This window comes from Chelonoidis abingdonii, chromosome 17 (genome assembly GCF_003597395.2).
Source record: "Chelonoidis abingdonii isolate Lonesome George chromosome 17, CheloAbing_2.0, whole genome shotgun sequence".
Classification (NCBI taxonomy): Eukaryota; Metazoa; Chordata; order Testudines; family Testudinidae; genus Chelonoidis; species Chelonoidis abingdonii.
In genome coordinates this window covers 6,142,032-6,166,982 of record NC_133785.1, presented here as the reverse complement: position 1 = coordinate 6,166,982, position 24,951 = coordinate 6,142,032, and the positions used below count along the sequence as shown (strand labels likewise).

General features: G+C 41.0%; 1 protein-coding gene across 1 annotated transcript in view; it reads left to right on the top strand.

Moving 5' to 3' along the window:
* The first annotated feature begins 9,946 nt into the window (after positions 1-9,946).
* The window catches only part of WNT7A (Wnt family member 7A), a 52,507-nt gene continuing 37,502 nt past the window's right edge, over positions 9,947-24,951 (top strand). Inside the window, exons 1-2 of the mRNA XM_032788417.2 lie at positions 9,947-10,939; positions 12,489-12,715. Of these exons, the coding sequence (XP_032644308.1) occupies positions 10,869-10,939; positions 12,489-12,715 (298 nt within the window). The 5' untranslated portion in view covers positions 9,947-10,868. The remainder of the gene's footprint in view (positions 10,940-12,488; positions 12,716-24,951) is intronic.

Genomic DNA, 24,951 nt, shown 5'->3' with positions numbered 1-24,951 from the left:
TAATTTGGACTCAGTCAGGATCGCATTCCATTGTTCACGAATCTGTTGAATGTCATTGATAAAACTTTCAATGTTATCCCTCTCAACATCAAGTGCAGCATTGCATGCTTCGATTACCAGATTAGTTTGGTGGTTCATTGTAAGTAGCTTCATCCTCAAAGATGACATGAGAATGCATTCAAATTTGGACATGTGCTTCTGAATAGATTGAAGTTTAGTTCAAGCCTGTGCAGTGAGATTGAGAGATGTAAGTTCATTTAAAGCCCTTCTCACTGCATTCAAATGCTGCACAACTGGTTGAACACAATCAATCCGTGCAGACCATCTAGTTTTGGACATCCCATGCAGTGAAATGGGAAGATATTGCTTCAGAATTTTCCACCTTTGTGGACTGCTACTGAAGAGATTGTACATTTGCTGAACAGTTCCAAAGTAAGTAATTGCTTCCTCGCATGATTCAGCACAGTCAATACCTACAAGGTTCAGTGGGTGGTTTCCACAGCTGGAGAAAACACAGTTTGAATTATGCTCAAGCAGAACTGCTTGTACACCTTTGTACTTCCCAGCAGAGCCATAACAAGGAATTTTTGCGCCCAAGGCAAGGGTTGGCTCCAGGCTCTTCAGCAGCAATTCGGTAGTAGGTCCCTGAGTCCCTGTCGGAGGGAAGGACCTGCCGCTGAATTGCCACTGAAGAATGAATGAAGCAGTGACAGCAATTCGGCGGCAGGTCATTTCCTCCGACAGGGACTCAGGGACCCACTGCCGAATTGCCGTCGAAGAAGCTGCGGTGGTAGAACTGCCACCGAAGCATCGCCAATCGCGGTAGAGCTGCGCTCCTCTGTTTGCACACCCGAGGCAAGTGCCTCACTCGCCTCGCCCTTGTTACGGCACTACTTCCCAGCCATATTAGATCCCATTGTTATAGGCTTGGCCAATGCAGACTTGAAAATCTACCTTAAAACCTTCTAGAATTGCTAGTACTTGAGCAGCAATTTCTTTCCCAGTTTTTCTTGTGAAATTATCAAACAAAATAAACCTCTCTTCAATTGAAAATATTTACCTGTCTACAATCTTAACATATCAAATAACCATCATAGTCTGTTCTTTGTGAGAACAATCTGGAGTGGCATCAACAATGATTGAAAAATACTTGGCATTTCAAATCTCATTGAGAATTTTTGTTTGTTTGAATGACCCACATAGCTCAATAAACTTGTTTTGTATGCATGTGGAGAGATAATGGACTTGCATGTGCTTTTGACTCTCTTTCAGTTCTCGAACACGTTTAACTTGCTCTGATAAAAGTGGATCATATTTGTTGAGGAGCTCAACTATGCCTAGAAATTTTCCATTTGCATGATTACCAATACATTGACTGGAACCAGAGAAAGCCAATCCTGGCTGAGAAAGAAAAAGGATGACATTCAGGATGCGCTAAAGAAGTTTTTTCCAGTTATTACTTTCTGTAGTGAGTTCAATCAAGAGTAAATTCTCAACTGAACTTTCAGCTGATGCTGCCCTACTGGCTGATTTCCATGCAACATAATTTTCTTTGTGTGATGTTGAAGTCTCATGGATGGTATTCGGTCTTTCAACTTCCTCCAACCTCTGTGGATGCTCCATCCTGATTGAGCAGAAAGAACTGATGCATTTGCAGCACTTTTGTTCAAAATGAAGCAGGGTGCACAGTACAGAGATTGTTTTTCCATACTCCAGCATAACCAGACTCTTGTGCAGGTCTCGCCATTTGGAAGAGTTTTTGTCAGCAGATGAGTAGGGAAAGCATGGTTATCAGCATCTGTCATAACTATAAAGGGAAGGGAACAGCCCTCCTGTGTACTATAAAATCCTTCCTGGCCAGAGACACCAAAATCCTTTTACCTGTAAAGGGTTAAGAAACTCAGGTAACCTGGCTGACACCTGACCCAAAGGACCAATAAGGGGACAAGATACTTTCAAATCTTGGTGGGGGGAAGGCTTTTATTTGTGTGCTCTTTGTTTTGGGGTTGTTCGCTCTTGGGACTAAGAGGGACCAGACATCAATCCATGCACTCCAAATCTGGGTTTGTAAATGTTCCTTTTGGCTAAGAGGATTTACTTCCATTTGCTGTAACTTTGAACATAAGACTAGAGGGGGTTCCTCTGGGCTCTATGAACCTGATTACCCTGTAAAGTTTTTTTCCATACTGATTTTACAGAGATGATCTTTACCTTTCCTTCTTTAATTAAAAGCCTTCTTTTTAAGAACCTGATTGATTTTTCCTTGTGTTAGATTCCAAGGAGATTGGATCTGGACTCACCAGGAATTGGTGGGGGAAAGGACGGGGGATGGTTAAATTCTCCTTGTGTTAAGATCCAAGGGGTTGGATTGGTGTTCACCAGAAAATTGGTGAAGAAGTCTCTCAAGACTACCCAGGGAAGAGAGTTAGTACTTGGGAGTGGTGGCAGCAAAACCAGATCAAAGCTGGTAATTCAGTTTAGGGGTTCACATGCAGGTCCTCATATCTGTACTCTAAAGTCCAGAGTGGGGAAGGAAGCTTGACAGCATCTTGTGGAATGTTACTTGGAATTTCAAAACAACTAATTTGAAGGAAAGATTGCATTTGGGCAGCATTGCTCGTCAGTAATTCCAATGTCAGTCACAGTCAAACTTGTAGTACTCATGAATTGCTCTTGCTGCGTAAGATCTACATCTTCCTGTTGCTGTTGAATTTCTTGATCGTACAGAGGATCTTCTGCTGCATCTGTTACTGTTGGCAAATATCCTTCTTGACTACTATCCTCATGTTCAGGTATTGGCATTGAAATATCACCTGTTGCAGTTCCCGAGTTTTCATTATCGGTAGCATTGTTTGTTGGGTAAGGTGTGTTTTCCAGTGGCTTGAGAAATGAAGTTATTGGCTTTGAGCTCTTAGCTGCTGCTTCACTCAGTTGTTTTCGCCATCTCTTGCTTGCACCACTTTCAAATCTCCTCTTCATAGTGATCTATCTGGTCAATATGTAGCCTATCCACTCTTGAAATATTCTGCTGTAAATAAATAGCTTATCTACACTTGAAATCTTCTACTGTAACATGTACATCAATGCTGAAAGGTACACAAATGTTGAAAAGACTTAAAAAGGAAGGAATACTAATTAAGAACACTGACTGTTTCATTTTGACATGTTATTGTCCTTATCACTGAATCAAAACTCAAGCCTGCAAGGTATAATATAACAGGCTGAGCTGAAGACAAAGGCATGATATATATATAGTAAACACAGCCATGAATACAGAGAGAGGGATAATGTCCAAAAATTTCAAATGTGTGTCCTCACGAAACTCACTGTACGGGATTGTCCTCACAAATTTTCATCTTGATTCTGGGCCTATAGACTACAAAAGCCTATGATGATGGCCAGGCTACCAAGCTAGGGATCAATCAACCAACCAGTCACCTCTTTTAGCTACCATGTGAAGATAATAATGAGGAATTCTCACTCATAAATAATTCCTTAGTCAACTAGACATAAAACTATAAAGACACTAAAATGTAACAATTCTCTACCTTTCAACACGCACTTGATCCAGCACCAGTCACTGGTAGCGGTTTGTTTATATAATCAGCTAATCTGAGAGGACACCTTCATCACAGTCTAATCTTGTGCCATCAGAACCAATATATTTTTATTAATATTCATAAACATTTTTAACTCTTCAATGTGACAAAATTTATATCAGTTAATAAAAAAAAATTATGTCTTTTACCAAATCACATCTCTTATTTGCTTAAATTTGCAGCTCTAAGCTGAAAGAGAGTGTCACATTTTGGTCAGATAGGGATGCGCATAAAAACAAGTTGCGAAACTTATCAAATGACAAAAAATTAACAAGTATCTAAATCCGAGGCCCCATTTGAGCTTGAGGCCCAGGCCATATGACTCTCCTGCCACCTCGATTGGCCCTGGCTGTTGGTCTGAAGAGAGGGCTGAGAGTCAGGAACTCACAAGTTCCAATCCTAGTTCTACACGTCAGCTCACCCTATGGCCTTGGACAGAAGACTTTGCCTCTCTGAGCATCACGTCTCTTCATCTGCCATATGGGAATAATGGAGAGACAAGGTGGGTGAGTGAATATCTTTTATTGGACCCGATTTCTGTTGGTGAGAGAGACAAGCTTTTGCATAATGGCAAAATGGAGTTTACCTACCTCACCATGCAGCCCAATACCCAGCAAAGTATTATTTTATAGAATAGGTGCATACATCAGTATTATTAGTTATTAATTATTTGTATTATCATAGCACTTAGAATGCCTCATCATGGACCCCATTGGGTGAGGCATAGTGAAGGCTTTTCTCTAAATTATCAAATCAGCAGAACACAGTCCTGCTGGTTTGGCTCCTCTGAGATTTCTACTTGTTTCTAGGACACCAAATGACAAAATTTACAGCCTTAGTGTTGGTTAAAAAAAAAAGCTACTGATTGAAATAGTAGCAAGGTGTAAGGCAACAATCTGGGGCAGGCTGGCTCAGTGGCTCTAGATTCTATCAGGGTTGCACCATGCTTAGATTACAAGTCTTTGTTCAGGATTTTAATCTTTAGAATGCTCCCCCAGTGAACCATGGGTTCTGAGGTTCCTTGTTGGTTACTTTTAAGGCTCTCTTATATTTTGGTTGTGTTAGACCTTGCTGGTTTCTAGGCTCCCTCCTTTGTTCTCACATCGCTTTAGTATATTTGCCAGTCCCTTTTTTGCCTTGTTTTTGTGTTAATTTTGCTGAAGTCCACAAGTTTAGCCCTTGTACCACAGTTTTCTGTTGTGATCAATGTTGTATTTGAGAGGGCTACAAATGTTTTTATTTTAATGAGTTGTACTGGTTTTAGTGTATAGCATTTAAATGCTATCTAACAGGCCCATGATAAAGGAAAATGGTGTGTATAGACACATTATAGGCTAAGCAAAACAAGTGAGAAGTCTAGATTAGGCTCCAAAGACTGTTAGGAAAGTCTATAGAGCAATTTCGGACTAATACGCTGTCAGACACCTCACCAAGGCAGATACCCTGTCCTCACACATTACACTCTGCAAAGGATCACTATATACACACCTCAGCACAAAGTAAATAACATGTAAACCAACAGAATAAGAGAAATTCAACAGCACAGTAAGGGTATGGCTACACTTGCAGCTGTACAGCGCTGCCACTGGAGCACTCCCGTGGCAGCACTTTGAAGTGTGAGCTCTCTCCCAGTGCTGCAGGTACTCCACCTCCCCGGGGATTAGCTTACAGCGCTGGGAGCACAGCTCCCAACGCTGGGGCAGTGTTTATACTGGCACTTTACAGCGCTGTAACTTGCTACACTCAGAGGGGTGTTTTTTCACACCCCTGAGTGAGAAAGTTGCAGTGCTGTAAAGTGCCAGAGTAGCCAAGGCCTAAGCAATTTGACTCCACTTTCTGAGGAGGGCTTTGTGCTTCATGCTTTTGCTGTGGTGTTGAACCATATGGAGACATCAGTGTGCTTAGTCTTAACCTAGACTGTAACCTTGTCAGATACCAAACAACTACCCTAGAGTTTTTCATGCTACTCAGATCAGCTGGGAAAATCAAGTGTTTCTGGGTTCAGGATCAGAGACAACAAAGAAAGAAACAGGGATTAAATTCCAAAGAGCTTCTGAATTATATCCTATTTTGCATATCAAATTAGAAAAGAGCAGGGAACATGAATTGACTCTGGAGTGGGCATTTTAAATTACTCTTATTTCTTCAGTGTTTAGAGATGAGTTTGGTCTCAACACCCAATGTGCATTTCTGAATTTATAATAACTAAGGCATCAAGATCTCAGCACTCTAGACTGGGTGTAATCTTCCACACAGCCTGTTCCCATTTTATGTGGAGTTCAAGCAAATGTGTGGGTAAGAGAACTATTGTTTTATAGCATCATTAGAAACATCAGCATTATTGTTAATGCAGCACTTAATTTGAAATGTCATTTAAAACTTGCTTTGGGTGGAAGCAGCAACCTACAGGAAAGCTATGATACTGTCATATACAGTATATACATGCAACGAAAACTATCAGGCAGGAGTCACCAGATGGCACTATGACACAGTCTCAAGAATTCTCTCAGCATGTGAACAGTGTTGAATTTTTGATGAAATGCTGCATTGTTGTTTATTTTGTTATGTATATTCTTTTAGGAGGGCTGTGGCAAGCAGCAACAGAGTTTGTTCTCTGAGTTAATATCTTAAACTAGTCAATTTCTTGGGGCAGAAATTAGCTCAGGGAACCAGGTACTGGTGTCTGGGATGAGATTCTGGAAAGAGGGGAATGGCTGCATGCCGTTTGTGATGACATCTCTTCAATGACGGTAGAATATAGTGTAAATAAAACAAGTTACACTAAAAAAAAACCCAGCCTCTGCATCACTGATTTCTTTTCCAATGGGAAACAAAACTGAAAGGTTCCAAAGTCTACCACCACTTGGCTGAGGAGCAACAATATACAGAAAACTCTGCAAGGTCTGGAATTCCAAAAACTGCAGAAACAGGAGTACATTATGCACCTGATTAAAGTGAATAAAAAAAATTTAATCACATGACAGCAAGACAGAAGAAGAAGAGCTCTCTGTAAGCTCAAAAGCTTGTCTCTCTCTTCAACAGAGGCTAGTCCAATAAAAGATATTACCTCACCTGCATTCTCTCCAATATCCTGGGACTGATATTTCTACAACATTGCATGATAGCAAAGTAGTAAGAGACAAAAACCAAAAGTTAAACAACAGTATTGTGAAAAAAAGTCTTGGGAATCACTGACATGGAAGTGGAGGGATTATTGGAGGCTTGGAGCTGCAGTTTAAGTCTGTCACAGTCTGGCCTCCTTGAGGGAGGTTTATAGGGCACTTTAGTGGCCAGGTTTATGGCCTTCCACTCTCATAAGGCCAAGATCCCTGGGTAGAAACTCCTCAAATCCCGTTGATCTCTCTGTATTATTATGGCAGTAGTGACTAGAAGCCCCACAGTCATTGATCAGAACCCCATTGTGCTAGGTGCTGTAAAAAAAACATAAAAATATGGTCCCTGCCCTAATATGGTACAGGCAAAGCATATGCTATGGTGATAGGTACTTTGGAAATGCAGATAGGTTGGAAACACAACTTATCTTTCTAACATCTGCAGAACTTCTGCACAGTGTAAAATTGGGGGTCTGGAAAACACAGATAGTGCATATGCTTCCCTACCAAACCGATGTAACTTAGGTGTGAAACGTATTCACATGAAAATGCTCCTCTGTGCAACACTGTCCTACACAGTCCAAATAAGCTGTTTATGTACTCTCCAGGGCCCATTTGAGCACAAATGTGATCAGTTCTGAGGGTGTCTATGTTCAGGACACCATGATCTCCAAAGTGCTCAGCATGCCTGTTACAGAATGCTATTGTCCCCCTCTTCCACAACTGATCCATCTGGCAGTAGATGGTGTTACATGTATTTCTCAGTGTGATATCCAGAAGTGGGGCTTACTGTGAGAAACACCACAAGGTGCTAAGCCATGCTGATCTGAGGGAATGATGCAGTGTAAATAGGAACAACACTTTTCTTCATGCCTTTTCATGGATTTCACCCTTTTCCATGGGTTTTCCTACATGAGGAATCATTATAATTAATAGTTTATCATTAGTATCTAAAATTAACATTTATTTGCTGCCTTGTGTCTAAGAAATATGCCCTTTGAGGTGCTTGGAAAATACCTTATGCAATATAGAACATGTGTAATACTGCTCTGGACATGGTGATCGGTAACTTTATGACCTAGTGTAGGTTGTAGTCATACCTTAAAACGTTTTCCATCTGAGACTGTAAATGCCTTGGGCAGGGAACATTGCCAAAATGTTTAAACGCAAGTGCCCAAAATTAACCTCCCAAATCCACAATTAGGTATCTAAATAAAAGTGGCCTGATTTTCAGAAGTGCTGAGCTCCCACTGACTTCAATGGGAGCTGCTGGATGTTGACCATAAAGTACTAAATTGTGACTCCTGTTTTCGAAAATTTTAGCTGTCTTGTGCAGTGCAAACTAGACTGCCAACATTTCAATGTGATTTAAAAAACACAACCACAAAAAGTTTCTATATTACCTGAATTCTGGGTTCTGCACATTCTTTTAAAAGCAGAACATTTTCGTTTAGACTAAAGTAAAATCCCCGGGGTGGGATTTATTCATAATTTTCTTTCATATACTGATAACATTTAGTGCTAGATGCAGGACCCATTTTCTTCCACTAGATGGTGCGTTTACAAAGAAAACTTACCTTGTCTCCTCGCTAGGTATTATTAGAACAAATCTGTGGTTCAGCTATGCTTCACATATTCTCTCTGTCTCCCTCTCTCTCCTGTGTGTGTAAAGTTTGCATGTGTGGTCCCCCCCCCTCCCATTTTATTTTGTTTTGATCACAAGGTGCAGAGCTGGTCATCCACTTCATGCAGTCTGAACCAGACTAAATATATGCCTAAGGGAACAGTTGCCAAAGAAACTTGATATAAAAATGAAACTTTGGTTAAATCAAAACACACAGAAAGGAGAACCACCCTCACAGTACATACGTATACACAAAAATGATTGTGAACACAGTTCAGAATAATGGTGATTTGTTTTTGTGTTAACGCCAAAGGGTTAAAATCTCACACCTGTCTGGGGAATCTTCGTGGGGTAGAGCCACCCAGCTCAATAAGCTAACACTTTAGGATTTAAGAGTGGATTTTTGCAATAATAAACAGCTCATATTGCCTTGAGTACCAGTGCCCAGCCACTAACTGGGTTTTACAAGATCAGTGAATTAACAGAATGTTTGTAAATTGCTTTTCCAGTCCTAGTTTTTCAAACTTACTAAGTTTTTTCAAATCAATTTTTAGTACAAATCATGAAGTCCTGTCATTGTTTTCAGAAAAATACTATGAGCAGAACAATTCCAGCACCACACCCCTGTTATCATTTAGGTAACCCTCCCTGTCTGATATATTTAAAGTGGATAAAAAAATAGTCACCATATCCGCGTTAATTCCCGCAATCCCATGACCGCACAAAACCCTCTCCAACAAGTGAGCATTGTTAAAGGCTCCTGCTCACTGTGTTTTAAGCAGCAGAATCAGCCCCCCACCCAAACCTGACGAACAACTATAAGTAGGTAATCAAGAACCACAGCCATGGGAATAGGCACATATACTGCAAAACCGATGAGGTTCGCTAGCAACCAGGCAACAAACAAGGTTAAGAACGTGAAAGGAAAGCAGACTAGGTATAAGTGGTAAATGTCTCAGCCGGTTTGTACAGAATTGCTTTCTCTTAAAAGCATTGTACTGATGATGTCCAGTAGCTCCTTGCTATACACGTTCTCCTGATGGGGGACAGCGAGTAGGCTAATGCCCAATGATACCTGATCCGAAACCATCCTTCCGGCTTTGACACAAAGAGCCCCTAGCAGGACACTTGACTGCCACCGAGCGAGCGGCTAAATGCCCCCATCTTTGTCATTAAACACATCAATCAAAAAATAAGTGGAAAGGGCAAACGACAAAGTATTTAGGCAATAATGAGCTTTTTCTCTCTGGGCTGTTGTCTGGTAGTCTAGCCTCCCTTTAATACAAGTAGATACTATCTAAATTGTCCTGGGCTGAGGACTTCGCTCAATGGTGCTGAACACAGAAAGAGTTCTCTTTCCAAAGCAGCCTCTGCCATGCCCCTGATTGACAGGGATGCTGCTGCTGCTGTTGCTGGGAGAGGCTTTATCTCAGTGATCATTTGTCAGTCCTGACTCGGAAATCGAGGGGATGGGGGTGCAGGGAAGTGAGATGGAAAAATTAAGAAGTGGGTAGGCAGAAAGAGAGGAGGAGCATTTGGGCTGGTGACAAACACATACAACCAGCCGGTATGTTCACCCCACAGAGCAAAACCGGAAAACTATCCCCACATACAACTTTAGATCCCCCTTCCCTCCCTGCCAGGGCACAAACCACCCATCAACGAGGGAAGAGTGAGGGAGGAGGGGGAAGAAAGCTTGGAAAACCTATATACTGAGCTGGTGAAGAGAAAAGAGAAGGAAAAACGGATCATCCTAGAGAGAGATGAAAGCAACGCAGATCGGTGTAGCCTAGCATACTAAAGCGTCAAGAGGTTTGCACATCTTTGGGGGTTTCTGCATATCTTCACAAGCATATTTACTGCGGTGTCTCATAAGGAAATTAACCTGTTACACTCGTTCTAGTTGGGACTGTCATTCAGTAGAGTCTATGCTCCTTTCCCTGATCCTTGACTTAAGGAAGGACTGCAGAAACCCACCTTCCGCTTAGGAGAATCGGTGGCGCTTCTTTACAAGCAGGTGGTCTGTTTTGCGCTTTCTTATTCCCTTCTCCCCCCTCACCCCCCACCTCCCGACTGGACAACTCCCTCCTTTGGAGAACACGCCCAAGTAGCTGAAGAAGAGAGAGAGAGAGAAAAAAAGAAGAGATAGATAGTAACATTGAACCTGAGGGGAGATCCAGAGCTGCTGCGTGCACAGAGCGATCACTGCAGCCTATACATTCCCAGCACTAAAGTATTACGTGTGACAGGCATACAAATCCGGAATAAAAAGAAAAAGAGAGAGAGAGACAGACAGACACAGGGTGGGCGAGTGAGAGAGAGAGAGAGAGACCCAGCTGAGGGATATGGTGTTTGTCTCTTGGGATTTACAAACACACACTGCCTGTTCAGATCACAAGAGGGTTTGTCTGTTTTGTCTGCACTACCTTGACCCGGAGCTGCACTGTCTGAGGCAACGAGAAATTAACCAGCACGAATAGCATTAGAGGCATCATTTTGCATGGTGATCTGAAAAATCAGCAAACAAGGAATATGAACAGGAAAACAAGGCGCTGGATTTTCCATATCTTTCTGAGCTTAGGGATTGTATATATCAAAATTGGGTAAGTAACTTTAAAAAAAAAACCCGCAAACGATTTCGCTCTGCCTATCCTGTCCAGACCTGTTAATATTTAACTGGGAAAGTTTGGAAGAATGTTGTTATTTTTTTAAACAAGATAGAGCAGAAATGCTATTGCCTGTAGCTCAATTCTTGGTGTGTAGTGTAGAGTGGGGGAATGGGAAAGTCATTGGTGATGTGCCGGAAGCATGACTGGAATGGCAATGTGCTGGGGTTATTTTTATGCTCTTTCTGTACCTACCGTATCCCCTGAAATCAAACCAAACTCTGCTTTCACATGCATGGCGAGTATCGCTTCAATGGGATTTGAAAGGACATTTGTCAGCCGTTCAGGAAAGCGAGCACCAGCGAGAGAGGCCGCCGGCTCCCTACCCCTTTCTACCCTGGGACCTCCGGGGAAACCATCTCCTCTCTTCCCAGGTGCAAAATACTTGGACTGTTGCTGTGGGGGATAAGGACTGGCTCCTGAGCGCGCAACAGCGATCTCTCAGGGCAGCCATGGGTCACCCTGCCATTTGCTGCCGGACTGGTCAAAGTGGGCGCTTTTGTTTATTAAAAGCAATGGAAAATAAAATACACACCAGCGCTCCGGCCATCCAGAGCCAAACCCTCTCCTCTCACCTGGAGATCAGCAGCATCTTTAGCATTATACCTCACCCAAATCGGAGGCGTTATTCTGCCAGGGCAGGGAGTGGGCTGCAGCCCAGGATCAGAGGGGAGGGGCCGCTTTATTTTTCCCACCGGCACTAATTTAATAGCTTAATCAAACAACGACGATGATAATAACAATGAAAACCCCAGCCCTTGGAGTGTGCGTGTGCTTGTTCTGGGCGCTGGAGTTGCATGCGCTCTAATTTATGAATCAGGAAGTTGGGTCACGTTTTGGCAAAAGCCCACGCGCTCTTTATCGCTCTTTTAATTATAGACAGAAAAAAAAAGTGATGGGCGAGGGGAAGGGCGAGGCTCCGATGTCCGTGAAATTGACCCAATCTTTCCTTTAAACGTCATTATTCTATTATTATCCCCAGGTTCCGCAAGGGACGGGCTGGGCAGGGCAACAAGCCCAGCAAAAAGTTGGGTTGGTCTTGGCCAGGGCCTGGTGGAGTAAACTGATGTTTTTGTTTTGCAGGAGTATGTGCCACAACCTACCTGTGGCATTAGCCAACAGACGGGGGAGGGTTTTAAACGCACGGTGGCACGTGAATACCTGCGCAGGGTTACAGAGGATGGGGCTCTCGCTCTCCTTTGCTCGGGTTCAGCCCTTTTATCTCCTTTACACCAATCTATAGCCTGACACAAAGCAGCCTGAAAAGCGCTTGCTCCGGGAAAAGGTTATTAAGGTAGCGTCACAACGCAAATGTGAAGATCCTAGGTTGAAAGCGCTTTCAAGACAGAGAACATTCTTTGAAGTGAGAAGATGCCTCCCTCTGAAGGCGCCTAAGAACGCTGCCGCCTCAGGAATCGATTGGCTCTGAAAGCTGCTGTGCTAATTTTATTTGTTCTGAGTCTTTCCCTTTTTTCTCTCATTCCAGGGGTTTTTCCTCTGTGGTGGCACTGGGGGCCAGCATCATCTGTAACAAGATCCCGGGTTTAGCTCCTAGACAGAGGGCAATCTGTCAGAGCAGACCCGATGCTATCATAGTGATCGGAGAAGGGTCTCAAATGGGAATCAACGAATGTCAATTTCAATTCCGAAATGGACGCTGGAATTGCTCTGCCTTGGGGGAAAGGACGGTCTTTGGAAAAGAGCTGAAAGTGGGTATGTTACCTCTTTACTGGTTATTGCAAGGTTTGGACCTGAAGTCCACCAAAAGGTTAGCAAAAAGGGTTTGGTACACATCAAAATGTCACAGAATCATACATGCTAGGGCTGGGAAAGACCTGCCAGGACATCCACTCTGTGCCAGCCAATGCATTCTCTTTGGTGTATTTTCATCTGCCCCTTTCTCTAGGATTACCAAAATAGATATCTGTGCATTTTCTCCATAGGATATCTAGTGAAACCCTCTCAAATACTCTAAGAAAGCAAATAAAAAGCCATCTTCCTCTAAATATTCCACCGTCCTATCCTTGTAAAGCCTCTGCCCTGTGCCTTTTTTCATGCATGTACAACACACAACAGGACTTGGAGATTTGGATCTGGTTAGGGGTTTTGTTGGGAGACAGGGTATTGAAGGGAGGCTAAGTTCTGGACTCTACACACAGAGAGCTCATGAGCCATTCTCTGTAGCTATCAGCCCCCAAAGGGTGAACTATTACAGGGTCAGTGCCTTACGTGAGATTCCCACTATTTAGACCAGGAAGCTCTTGAAAACTAACTTTATTTGGTGAGAGACTGGCCCCTTTGAAAACAGAATAAGAAAACATACACCTGCCAGTTTAGAATTCAACCCAGCCCAAACCTTAGGTGCAGTTAATATCTGGGGATTCAAGTCTGAACCACATCCACAGTCAAAGGGGTTCTAATCTGAATTTCCAATTTGGAGTCATGTCTCTCGATCATCCATGCTGGGTTTTTTTGTACTAACATTTTAAAATTGCACTCAAATTGCAGCAATAAAAATACAAATTTAGATGCAAGGAAATTTCAAATGAAGGGGGAAACACTGTCCTCAGACCTATATATTGCAGCACTTATGGCACCTGAGGGCTTCTTTGTGTTTGTTGATCATGCCATACTTGGGAACAATGAGAAGAGTTAAGGATAAAATTTCAGCCTCAAGGGCCATAGTCACTTTTCAATTCACAATTAAAAATGGTCACTGATACCAATATGAGTTCCATGTCTAACAGTGGAGTCCACAGTTCTGGGGTTCTATGCCTTGGACTGTGACAGTGCCCAGGACCTAACAAGTTTAGATTCAAAGATCTATTGGAAGAGGGAACACTGTCATAATAGAGAGCTAAGGTATTCTATGGCGCTTGGGAAGCAAGATGTAGCATTGGCAAGGCAAGGAGCCAAGAGTGCCAGGGGCACTTTTACACCAGGAGTACTGGGCTCTTTGATTTTTTGTGCAGGGTCTTTGGTTTGTTGAGAAGCCCTTTGGTTGGATTGGATTCAGGCCCCACTTTGTCTTAATCCACCCAGGGCAGGTTCACCAGGGCAGGATATGACCTAACTATAATACCAGTATGGCATTCCTTGTGCACCCAAGATGCCCATCAAAGTCATTGGGATTGGTACACCAAGAATGCAGCATTGGCACCTATATATCTGAAGTTCCTCACTTAGGCAGGTTTAAGGAAATGTTTTAGTATTATTTGAAAGTATATGTGTGTGTGATTTCCAATGTCCATGTTTTTATGCAAGAACAAAACCAGGGAAAAGTCTTAGGCATAAAAAGATTTTTTACTGAAGGCCAATAGGTTCTCAACACCTCTGAAAATCAGGCACTATGTCTCAGATTGGTCACCCAAAGACTGAGGCATACAACATTAGTGCATACTTCTCAAAAGGTGTCTGTTACACTGGAAGACTATAACTGCTTCTATACAGTTGGCTAATTCCAGCCACTGATTTATGCAGACATGTGTCTGACTGACCTCAATGATAGTTCTGCATGGAAGGCTGGTAGGATTAGCCCACTCTAATCTAACAGTTACATATATATTTATACAAAAGAAAATGTATGTGCCCAAGAGCAACAAACATGCAGAGTTATTGTGGTACGTTGTGTAAACACTGTCAGTGTTTTTCAAAATTGATTTAGCTGGTAGGCTATATTTAGGTACTTTTAAAGAAAGTCGATATTAAAGGAAGTGGATTTGATCCATCTTTGAAGTGTTACCTCATATCTAATTACCCATTATAATGCTTATATAGATAAGTGTATTCAAACATATAAGGCCAAACTCATCCCTGGCGTAGCTTCATTGACTTCAGAACTTATACCAGGATTGAATGTGGACCATAATGAACAAAACTCACTTAAAATGCATAAGCAACAATGTTCAGATTTAAACAATGTTTACGCTTGCATTTCAAACTATACTATAAGCATCTTGCTTGCAAGGTGCATAAGAAAGACAATCAATCCCATGCAAAAAAGCAGCTTTTTTCGAGCTCAGGAGTACATCTCTGGGATCCTTTAATGGCAAGTCTGATTCCAGTGTAAACTGTTATGGCTGAGTTAACTCGCTGAAAAATAGTGGGTCTATTGAATGCCACTAAATATTAATAACATTAGTGTAACAATTTGTGTTCCACAGATTGTCTTCTTGATCTTCCCTGTTTCCTGTATGTATCAGCATGCGTGGAAACCCTTGCACATTTGATTCAGACAATATCATTTTATAAGAAAATGGAAAAAAAAACATTCAGTTCCTAGGCTTCCCTAAGCTGCTCAGTTTTCCATTCCCCTTTATCAACTGTTCTTTCCATCTCCCTAAGCCCTGTAAAGAACCAGTATGAACTACAATCCACAATCGTCTAAGCTAATATTTCACTGTGTTAAGAAGGGCAAATCCTATACCTAGTAAAGACAAAGGCCAGACTTAATGCCCACAACTAAGATAAGATAAAAGAGAAACTCTCACATTTGTTATCATAAATACTGGGAACGGGGACAGGAATGATACACGCAATATGAAATGTTAAACCTAAAATATCTCCTATATGGTAACCAATGCACTAATAACAATGCAATTTAATATTAATTTCAAAATATTTTTCACTTGTATATTTTTCTATATGAGTAGTAGCTGTAGCTCTCTACTTTCTCATTCCTTTCACAAGATTATTCTGGATTGCCATTAGAATGCTGTAAGTGTAAAAGGTACTAAAATATTAGTTAATGTGTGAACACTGATGATGTTTCTCAGTATGGCTGAATCTTTAAAATTGTTATCTTGGAAGCTGGCAGGATACCACTGGTGCCACAGCTGCAATTTGCAATAAAATCATTTGACCGCATGACATCATTCTGCTTTCTCTATTAGATGACTGCCATGTGACTTTAAAGTGGCACTGTGGTGCCTGCGCTAAGATTAGGATGCAATTTCAAAATGACTGTAATGGAACTTGTTGAAATACCACTGCATCATTAAATGATTACAACATGGACATATATGCATACTAATATTACATTAAGTACCTCAAAAGAAATTCTATCAGTTTATGAGGATTCAGCCATACAACTCCTATGCTAATTGGAGTTGTGTGTGTAAATCTAAGATAACAGGTTACCTTGACAACGGCATATTCATGTTGACTGTTCTATACATAGTACCTATCTTAAAAAAGGGAAACAAGGAAGATCTAGGGAACGATAGACCTAGTCACCCGAACTTCAATATCTGGAAAGATACTGGAGCAAATTATCGAACAATCAATTACTGTGCATCTAGAGGGTAACAGGGCAATAGCCAACATGGATTTGTCAAGAACAAATAACAAACCAACCTAAGTTCCTTCTTTGACAGGGTTACTGGCCTAACTAATGGGGGGAAGCAGTGATATATCTTGATTTTCGTAAGGCCTTTGACATAGTATCACACAACATTTTCATAAGAAAATTAGGGAAATGTGGTCTAGATGAAAATACTATAAGGTAGGTGAACAACTGGTTGAAAGACCATACTCAAAGAGTAGTCCTCAATGGTTACTATTCAGTATTTTCATAAATAACTTGAATAATGGGGTGGAGAGTATGGTTATAACATTTGTGGATGACAGCATGCAGGGAGGAATTGCAAGCACTTTGGAGGAAAGGATTAGAATTCAAAATAACCTTGACAAATTGGTCTGAAATCAACAAGATGAACTTCAGTAAAGACAAGTGCAAAGTACTATACTTAGGAAGGAAAAATTAAATGCACCAATACAAAATGTATATGACTGGCTAGTCAGTGGTACTGCTGAGAAGGATCTGGGGATTATAGTGAATCATAATTTGAATGAGAGTCAACAATGTGATGCAGTGGTGAAAAAGGCTAATATCATCCTGGGGCGTATTAAGAGGAGTAAGACATGGGAGGTAATTATTCCACTCTACTCAGCGCTGATAAGATTCGAATGGATTATTATGTTCAGTTTTGGGTACCATGCTTTACGAAAGATGCGGACAAATTGGAAACAGTCCAGAGGAGAGCAACAAAAGTTATGAAAGGTTTAGAAAACCTTACCTATAAGGAAAGCTTAAAAAAACCTGGATCTGTTTAATCTTGAGAAAAGAAGAGGAAGAGGGGACCTCGTGAGGTCTTCAAATATATTAAGGGCTATTATAGAGGATGTAATCAACTGCCCTTCATGTGCATAGGTGGGACAGTCTTAAACTGCAGCAAGGGAGATACTGTTAAGTATTGGAATGGGCTATTAAGGGAAGTTGTGGAATCACCATTACTGGAGGTTTTTAAGAACAGAATAAACACACAGCTGTCAGGCATGGTCTAAGTATATTTGATCCTGCTTCAGTGCATGGGGATGGAGTAGATGACCTTTTGGGGTCCCCTCCAGCCCTACCTTTCTACGACTTCAGATACAGTTTTGTTATCAATCTGAATCTTGGGATATCATTGTTTTATTACTTTTGTCTTTACTTGGTAGTCTGAATTCTGGTATTGTGCAACTGTAATCAAACCAATACAAGTTTAATTTTCTCTCTTTTGTTGATTCTGGACTATGACTCAGGAGAGCTGGGTTCTAATCCTAAGTCTGCCACTGATCTGCTGGGTAATACTAGGCAAGTCATGTCCCCTTCTCTCAGACTCACTTTACTCATCTGTAAAATAAGGATAAAGATTTTGACCTCCTTTGTTAAAATCATTGAGATCTATGAATGAAAAGCACCACATAACAGTTAGATATTATTTGTAAACTTTTTTGGGGGAAGTCACATATAACTTTGCTAATCTGTCTTTCAAAGGTAGTTTTGGATGAAGGATTATAGCTAGTGACCACTTACATTTATTCACTATCAACATGGCATATTCCTGTTCAGGTACTAGGTTCCCAAATATATTCACAGTGAGTTTCCATCCAATTTACTGCATAAATGTCTTTTCTAGTGTTTATAGTATAGTTTGTCCTTCAAGAGCAAGACTTTACTGACATTTGAATAGGGATATCCGGTCATAATAATTGGTAATAATAATGTCAATAACAGTGCAGATGATGTGGTGATGCAATTATGAGTGTTTTTTAAATTAACAAATGCAGAATGGTGTCCACACTTCAGCATTTTGGGACTTTCCATTACCAAAGCCATAAAGTCTTCAGAGTAAGACAGTCCAAGAGTTCTGCTCACATCTATTCAAATGAAGTGTCAGAAAGGATCCAAAGGTCTGATGACGCAGATGAGTCTTTTACAACAACATGAAGCTCAAATTTGGGCTCTCATGAAACACAGAAAGAGCAAATTCAACCATGAGGGGTTTCCACTGAATACTCAGCAGACCAACCCAGAGGGTGTAATGCCATGCACAAAGAAAGGGTGAACCTGCTAATTGCCATAGCTATGACAGGACATGAACAGAGTGTTAATCTCTCAAATAACTGAGTCCTGACTCCTAGTTCCTGCGGAGCTTAACTGCACCCAGAATAAAAGACAGTATCAAGATGATGTGGTGATGCAAGAAAACAAGGAAAAAGATGTTTCTCTTTCTGAAGACCTTAATGATACTATGATACAGTTGTGCCTTTGCAATATGACAAGACAAAGTTGAAAGCAAATTCAATGGAAGTCTGTGGAAACCTGGCAAAACTAAAACCAACTTCAGTGCAGGTCTTTGAAGATCCTGTGACAGACATTAAACAGGAAGAACTTCAGTGCATGTCTATTAAGACCCTATGACTGACATAACAACACAACACAGCAAAACTAAAAGCAATTTCAAGGCAAGTCTGTGGAGACTCCCCTCACCGAGACATTGCCTGTGAAAAACATTGAATGCAATCTTTGGAGAGAGGACATGATGATCCTATTACACAAAAAACACACGAGACACTATTGCCATGCATGTGCCTGAGACTCAGATCGTCAACTTTAAACAAAAGGATTTCACTGCAGATTTGAATATTAAAAAACCTAAAAATAATGAAGGCATTGTACATTATACAACAAAAGCAAGAATATCCTGAGTGACATATCTGCAACAACATTACTAAATTAACTCATTGTGTCCATAACTTCCATCGTGATGGACAATCCTCTTGGCCTTGCCTATGCTAGCAAAAATGGAACCTGGGATTGACTGCTAATGCAGCACCACCAAAGGCAGAAATAGTTCAGCGTTAGTAGGCAGGGATGATTAGAAGAGACTGATAAATAGCTGAGTCCTGCTTACGCTACAGCTGACAACATTGCTATCATTTCATCAGAATTATTTTTCTATCACATCTTTGGACCAACATTTTTTTAGTATTCAATTCCAGGGTAATTTCATGGGACAGGCTTTAAGATTTTTGATTTTTTGAATTACAGAGAGCAAATATCAGGCCTAGGAGATCACTCTAAAATGATTTGCAGAAGGAAAGTAGGTTAAAATTAAACTAGTTTCTATAGTCAGAATGAAGATATTTGCCCTGGAAACAAACAGGCAAGGCTGCCATCTTAGCAAAAGGTTTCTGTTTAGTATTGTGCCATTAATACAATACAGACCTTATTTTTTCCAAATGCAGCCAATGATTGATTAGAGATTGACAAATACTATATATTTTGAACCACTGGTTCTCATGAGCCCCCAAGATAAACTGAAAAGGGCCAAATACAGGTCCCAGTGAAATTAATGGGAATTTTACTATTTTCCTCTGTAGGATGAGGACTTGCATTTATGTGCTGGATTTGCATCTCCTGCCACTATATTTTAGAATATGCATAGTATTTGCATATGCAGTAATGCAGGCTTACTTATTCACAGGCAAAAAACTGCTTCTTCAAAAACTGAGGCGAGGCTGAAAATCTGGCACAATATATCTAAAACCTAGCATGTTGCTTTATGCCAAAGAGTCAATCTTTCTAGGCTGTGACTGTCACAGTAAGATAAAAACATTGCCCCAAGGTCACATTAGTTGGAATTCACATCAGAAGGCTCTCATACCTGCCTTCAGATGTATCTTGTGAGTACATGTTTTAGAGAAACAAAAAGATTACATTACATTAGAATGTAGAGTAACTAAATGCCTATTGCAGGGTCACTATATAGGTTTTTCTGAAAGAAAATATAACTACATAAAACACATCTTGACATAGTGTCATATAAGAAGTGAAGATATATAAAAGGGATGCCCCATATCTTCTGAAATCCAGAATGATGGGTCTGATTTTACAATATTTGTGCCTTGAGTAACTACTTTATATGCTTAAAATAGAATTCGCTTATAAAATGGAATATATCTGTTTGTATCCCATTTCAGAATTTCACTTTACTAATCTGTGTTAATGAAACATAATAAAATCTAGATTGATAAATGGGCATGACTAAAGCCTCTGAAGATGGGAAATATTTCCTGCTTAATTTTTAAAATACAATTCACCCTATTTCTTTAAATCGGTTAGCTAAGAATTTTTAACTTAGCATCCTCAACTTCATTTAAAGTTAGTAGAAGAGTTGGAGCTCTTAGCACCCAGGTTTGGGCCCTTAAATGGAAAAATGGTCATACTTTAATTTTTAAAGCTGCCTTTTAAAATTAATTACATATGCTGTTTTAAGAATCAAGCCCATACACGCTCTCTCTCTCTCAAAAAGGCAGACCGAGATAAGTAGTCAGAGGATGAGTTCTGCTCTCCATTTTACTAGCTATGAATTATGATCTCTATAGAGATGTGAAGTAATGTTAGTCATGGCACATAATTGGCAAGGTACGCTGTATTTTCCATCTTTCTATTTTCACAATCAACATATATTTCAGTTCATGTCACTGCAGATAACTCCCTCCCTGACCCCTTGGCTTTAAATAGCAGAAAATACAACGTATGTTTTCCAGTGAGATAAATACAAATTTGTCTTTTTTATTTCCCAGATTAGTCAATTTATGGTTGGGCTGATATGGGGGGACCAAACTTTTTAAAAACATACTTAGAATCTTAGAACTGAGCTGCTCAACACCATCAGCTCTCAGTGACTTCTTTGGGAGTGGAGGGCACTCTGCACCTTGCAGGATTAGATCCCGATTTCCTATGAATGCCAAACACACCCTGATTATTACTGCACTGATAGACAGAAATTTTATAAAAGAGTTTAATTTACATTAATTAAAAATGAAAAATTCTGTTTTAAAGAAGAACAGAAATGTTTGGGGAGGGGGGAAAAGAGTGGCAATCCCAAATCAGTAACAGAATATGGGTCCATGTTTGCCTCAAGTACACAAACAGATCCCTCACTGACTTGCCAGATCCCAGTCCTGTTAACACTTTATTCATGGGGTAAAGTATGGATGTGCAGGTTTGTAGAATTAGGGCTGTAGTGTACAGTATGCATTTCCCATAGTTACATTAAATGTTAGAAGAGCCACATTGTGGCCAATGTAACAAGTGTTAAGGTGATGCTGCATTCTGTTCTTGACTTCAGTAGCTGTTCTGTGCAAAAAACAACTGTCATACATACACTTTTAAGTACAAATAAATACATTTAAAAGCTAAAAGGGTCAAAACATTATTCCCTTATTCAAGTATTTGCTAAATCTGAGTTCAAAGTTTCCCTCTGCAGCAGCTGATGATGTAACTGATGCTAAACTCACAGAAGATAGAGACAGAAGAGACCTAGTAGATCACCAAGCCCATCCCCTGTAAGGCTAGGCTGTTGTTCTTTTCATGGGAGGTAACTCTGCTTTAGATGTTGCAAGGAAAACACAAGAACCTGAAAGCTTGAATTTGTGTCTTGGCAGCTAAAAGGCTTTACACCACACCTTACATTCTTTTTACCTACCGTTTATGGCACATTACATACCCTTTATTTCTATGTATTTAATAATCACCAGAACAAGTGATCTCTTCACTAAAAAGCACTTAATATTTGACCATGTACTGGTATCTTGGTAGCGCTTGGCTATCTATGGATTTGTACTGCCCAAACAAAATAATTCTTTGTGTTTTACTGCTTACTAAATACTTGATCTGATATTCAGCAATAAAGGGAGTTTCCATTAACAAAATGTGAGCAGTATGGAACTGGTGGCATTTATGGTTTAGTCAATTCACGATAAACCCAGTGTTTCTATTTATGACATGTAATGAGCTTGCCCAGCATCTCCTGTGGTTGGTGTTACTGTACAGTCTTTGGTGACAGGATTGAAGACAGCTTTGTTTATCACATGCTACAATGAGAAGGATCTATTCCATTGTCCAAAGACAGAACTCCGCTGAATCAAAAGACAGTTAAAACACTACCAGTTGTTTTGTGATAGTGAAGTCTCACTGGTTTTTAGAGGCATGAATACCAAACTATAGTCTATCAAAGTGAACAGTATTATGACATGCTGGTACATGGGAGAGCAAGAATTTCTTCCAGTAGCCACAGTGCATAGGTTAAGTCCAGAAGAAAGCAGAAAAAGCAGAAGATATTCATGTCCAACACTGACAAAGAACCTGTGTTCCTAGAGCACTGAAGCACTTGTTCAAGTATAGTTCAGCTTAATGTAAAGATTGTACCTGTAATGTGGCCAAGGTCAGAAAGAACTTGATCATCTCCCATGTAATTACAGGAGCAGCCTTTACTTGCACAAATAGATATTTTTCTACAGGTTTCTAAAATCTGGTGTTCTAAAGTTAGTATCCATTGTAGGCCTTGCTCACCAGAGACAAAAAGGAGGGAATAAGTTACTAGCTGGTTAGGGGGCTTAAGGACAATTTCCTCACTGTGACTTTGTCTCTATGCTTGAATTTCTCCCCCATTCCTGTCTTTAGCTTTGCAGCAAGTTCTGCTAAGCAGAAAGAGTGGAGAGTAGGGCAGTGTTCCAGTCCATCAATTGACTTCTTAGCCTAAGTGGATTTTGCTAAGTTGTTTCAGTATTTATGCAATACAAGCCAAAATATGGCTTCCCCTTCATGGGCACTTCATGGGAACAAGAGGCAGATATAATGCAGCTGCTTGGGAGAGCATGGGGAAGATTGGGGGCTAGCCTCGCATTACTAGTGGGGTGCTGCATATCCTATCGGGGGCACTTCAAAGTGAGTTGCACTCTAGCTAGAGTACCAGTCAGTACAAGCTACAACTTTTGTACAAGTGTAGCAAACTCTCCATCCTTCCCCAGCAATCTTAGGAGGCTTATGTAGGCACCACACATCATTCCACCCCCCACCTCAGATGCCCCAGACATTCTGCATCCCAGCACTCTATTGGCTGGAAGAACCATAATTTGGATGTATGATATTTCCTACACTGACCCAACACCCTGGACTGTGGTTTGCATGGATCCTAGTCACCCCCTCTTAGTTTGTTCATTGTGTACATTTATATTCAATTGCAGCTCCAAGAGGAGTTGTCAGTAAAGATTATTAAGATTTGCCATGGATGTCACCACCGTGCAAAGATTTTTTTTTTATTTCTGGGTCCCTTTCTGATGTTTTTAGCTGTTGGGTTGGAGGATTGTTCGTGATGATGTATTTTCAGTCTGGCAGCTCATTCTATGAATATGTTCTCTCTACACTCTCTCCAAATAGTCTCTTCAGAGTTCTCTCTTAAGACATGCTCTTTTGCTTTTACACCCCATGTCTGACCCTCTTCGGCATTTACAGAATGCCAAGCACTACCGTTTGGGGTTCTCCAACCTTTCAGGTTCTACAGCAGAAAGAGGATCACTGACTCAAGCTTTCTTAATCACCCTCCTTCCCCGGGGAACAGTGTTGTGAGTGTTCTGGATATCCCCCAAAAAGGGCTCCACGGTCCATAGTGTGGAAACCATTGCTCTGCGCCCTATTCATATTTCCCTTCCCTCTTTACAGCATCCCTCTTTTATCCCCTCACAATAAAAACTTGGCAGGAATAATTACTCGCTTCTTTGCCCTCTGTTTTCTTTGACTCTAACAACCTTTTTATGCCACTTTACCTCCTCTCCCTTTACAAGAGTTTCTAGTCCTGTCTTAAAACATTTTTGATGCTATAATCATCAGTAGTTCTGGATTTAAAAATACTACTATTACTAAAATTACTGCACTGGACTGAGGTTAAAGCCTGAGCCCTTACAATGTTACTTCTAGCAATAAGATCCCAAATTTTATATTGCTAAATTTTTGCAGGAAAGTTAAGATAAGGGGGCTAATTTGGCTGTGAGATGCACATACATACATTCCTGAGGGATGGAGGAAGTAGAGCAAAGTGAAATTATTCCACCTTAGTACTGGCTCTCTCAAAACTCACAGCAAAGAATCCTGTGGCACCTTATAGACTAACAGATGTCTTGGAGCATGAGCTTTCGTGGGTGAATACCCACTTCGTCAGATGCATGTAGTGGAAATTTCCAGGGGCAGGTATATATTGTGCCAAAGTTCCTCCTCTACCTTTGTGCGTCCTGCGCTTCTTGGCAGATTTGCTCATCTCAGTGATCTTCCCCACAGTCTGGGTCAACTCCTCCTGTGTCTGATCAGGAGTTGGGAGGTTTGGGGGGGAACCCGGGCCCGCCCTCTACTCCGGGTTCCAGCCCAGGGCCCTGTGGATTGCAGCTGTCTATAGTACCTCCTGTAACAGCTGCATGACAGGACAGCTACCACTCCTGGGTTACTTCCCATGCTCCTCCAAACACCTTCTTTATCCTCACCACAGGTCTTCCTCCTGATGTCTCTGATAAAGCTTGTCTCCTAAATCCTCCAGTTAGTACACTCTCTTACTCTCAGCTCCTTGCCTTCTTTGCTCGCACTCCTCACTCACACTCCTTCTCCTCTGGCTCCTCCCTGCCTGACTGGGTGAGGCTCCTTTTTAAACCCAGGTGCCCTGATTAGCCTGCCCTGATTGGCTGCAGGTGTTCTAATTAAATAGCTATCTCCTACTTACCTTCTAGAAAGGTTCTTAAGTGGCTCCAGGTGCCTTGATTAACCTGGAGCAACTGCCATTTGTTACCATGGC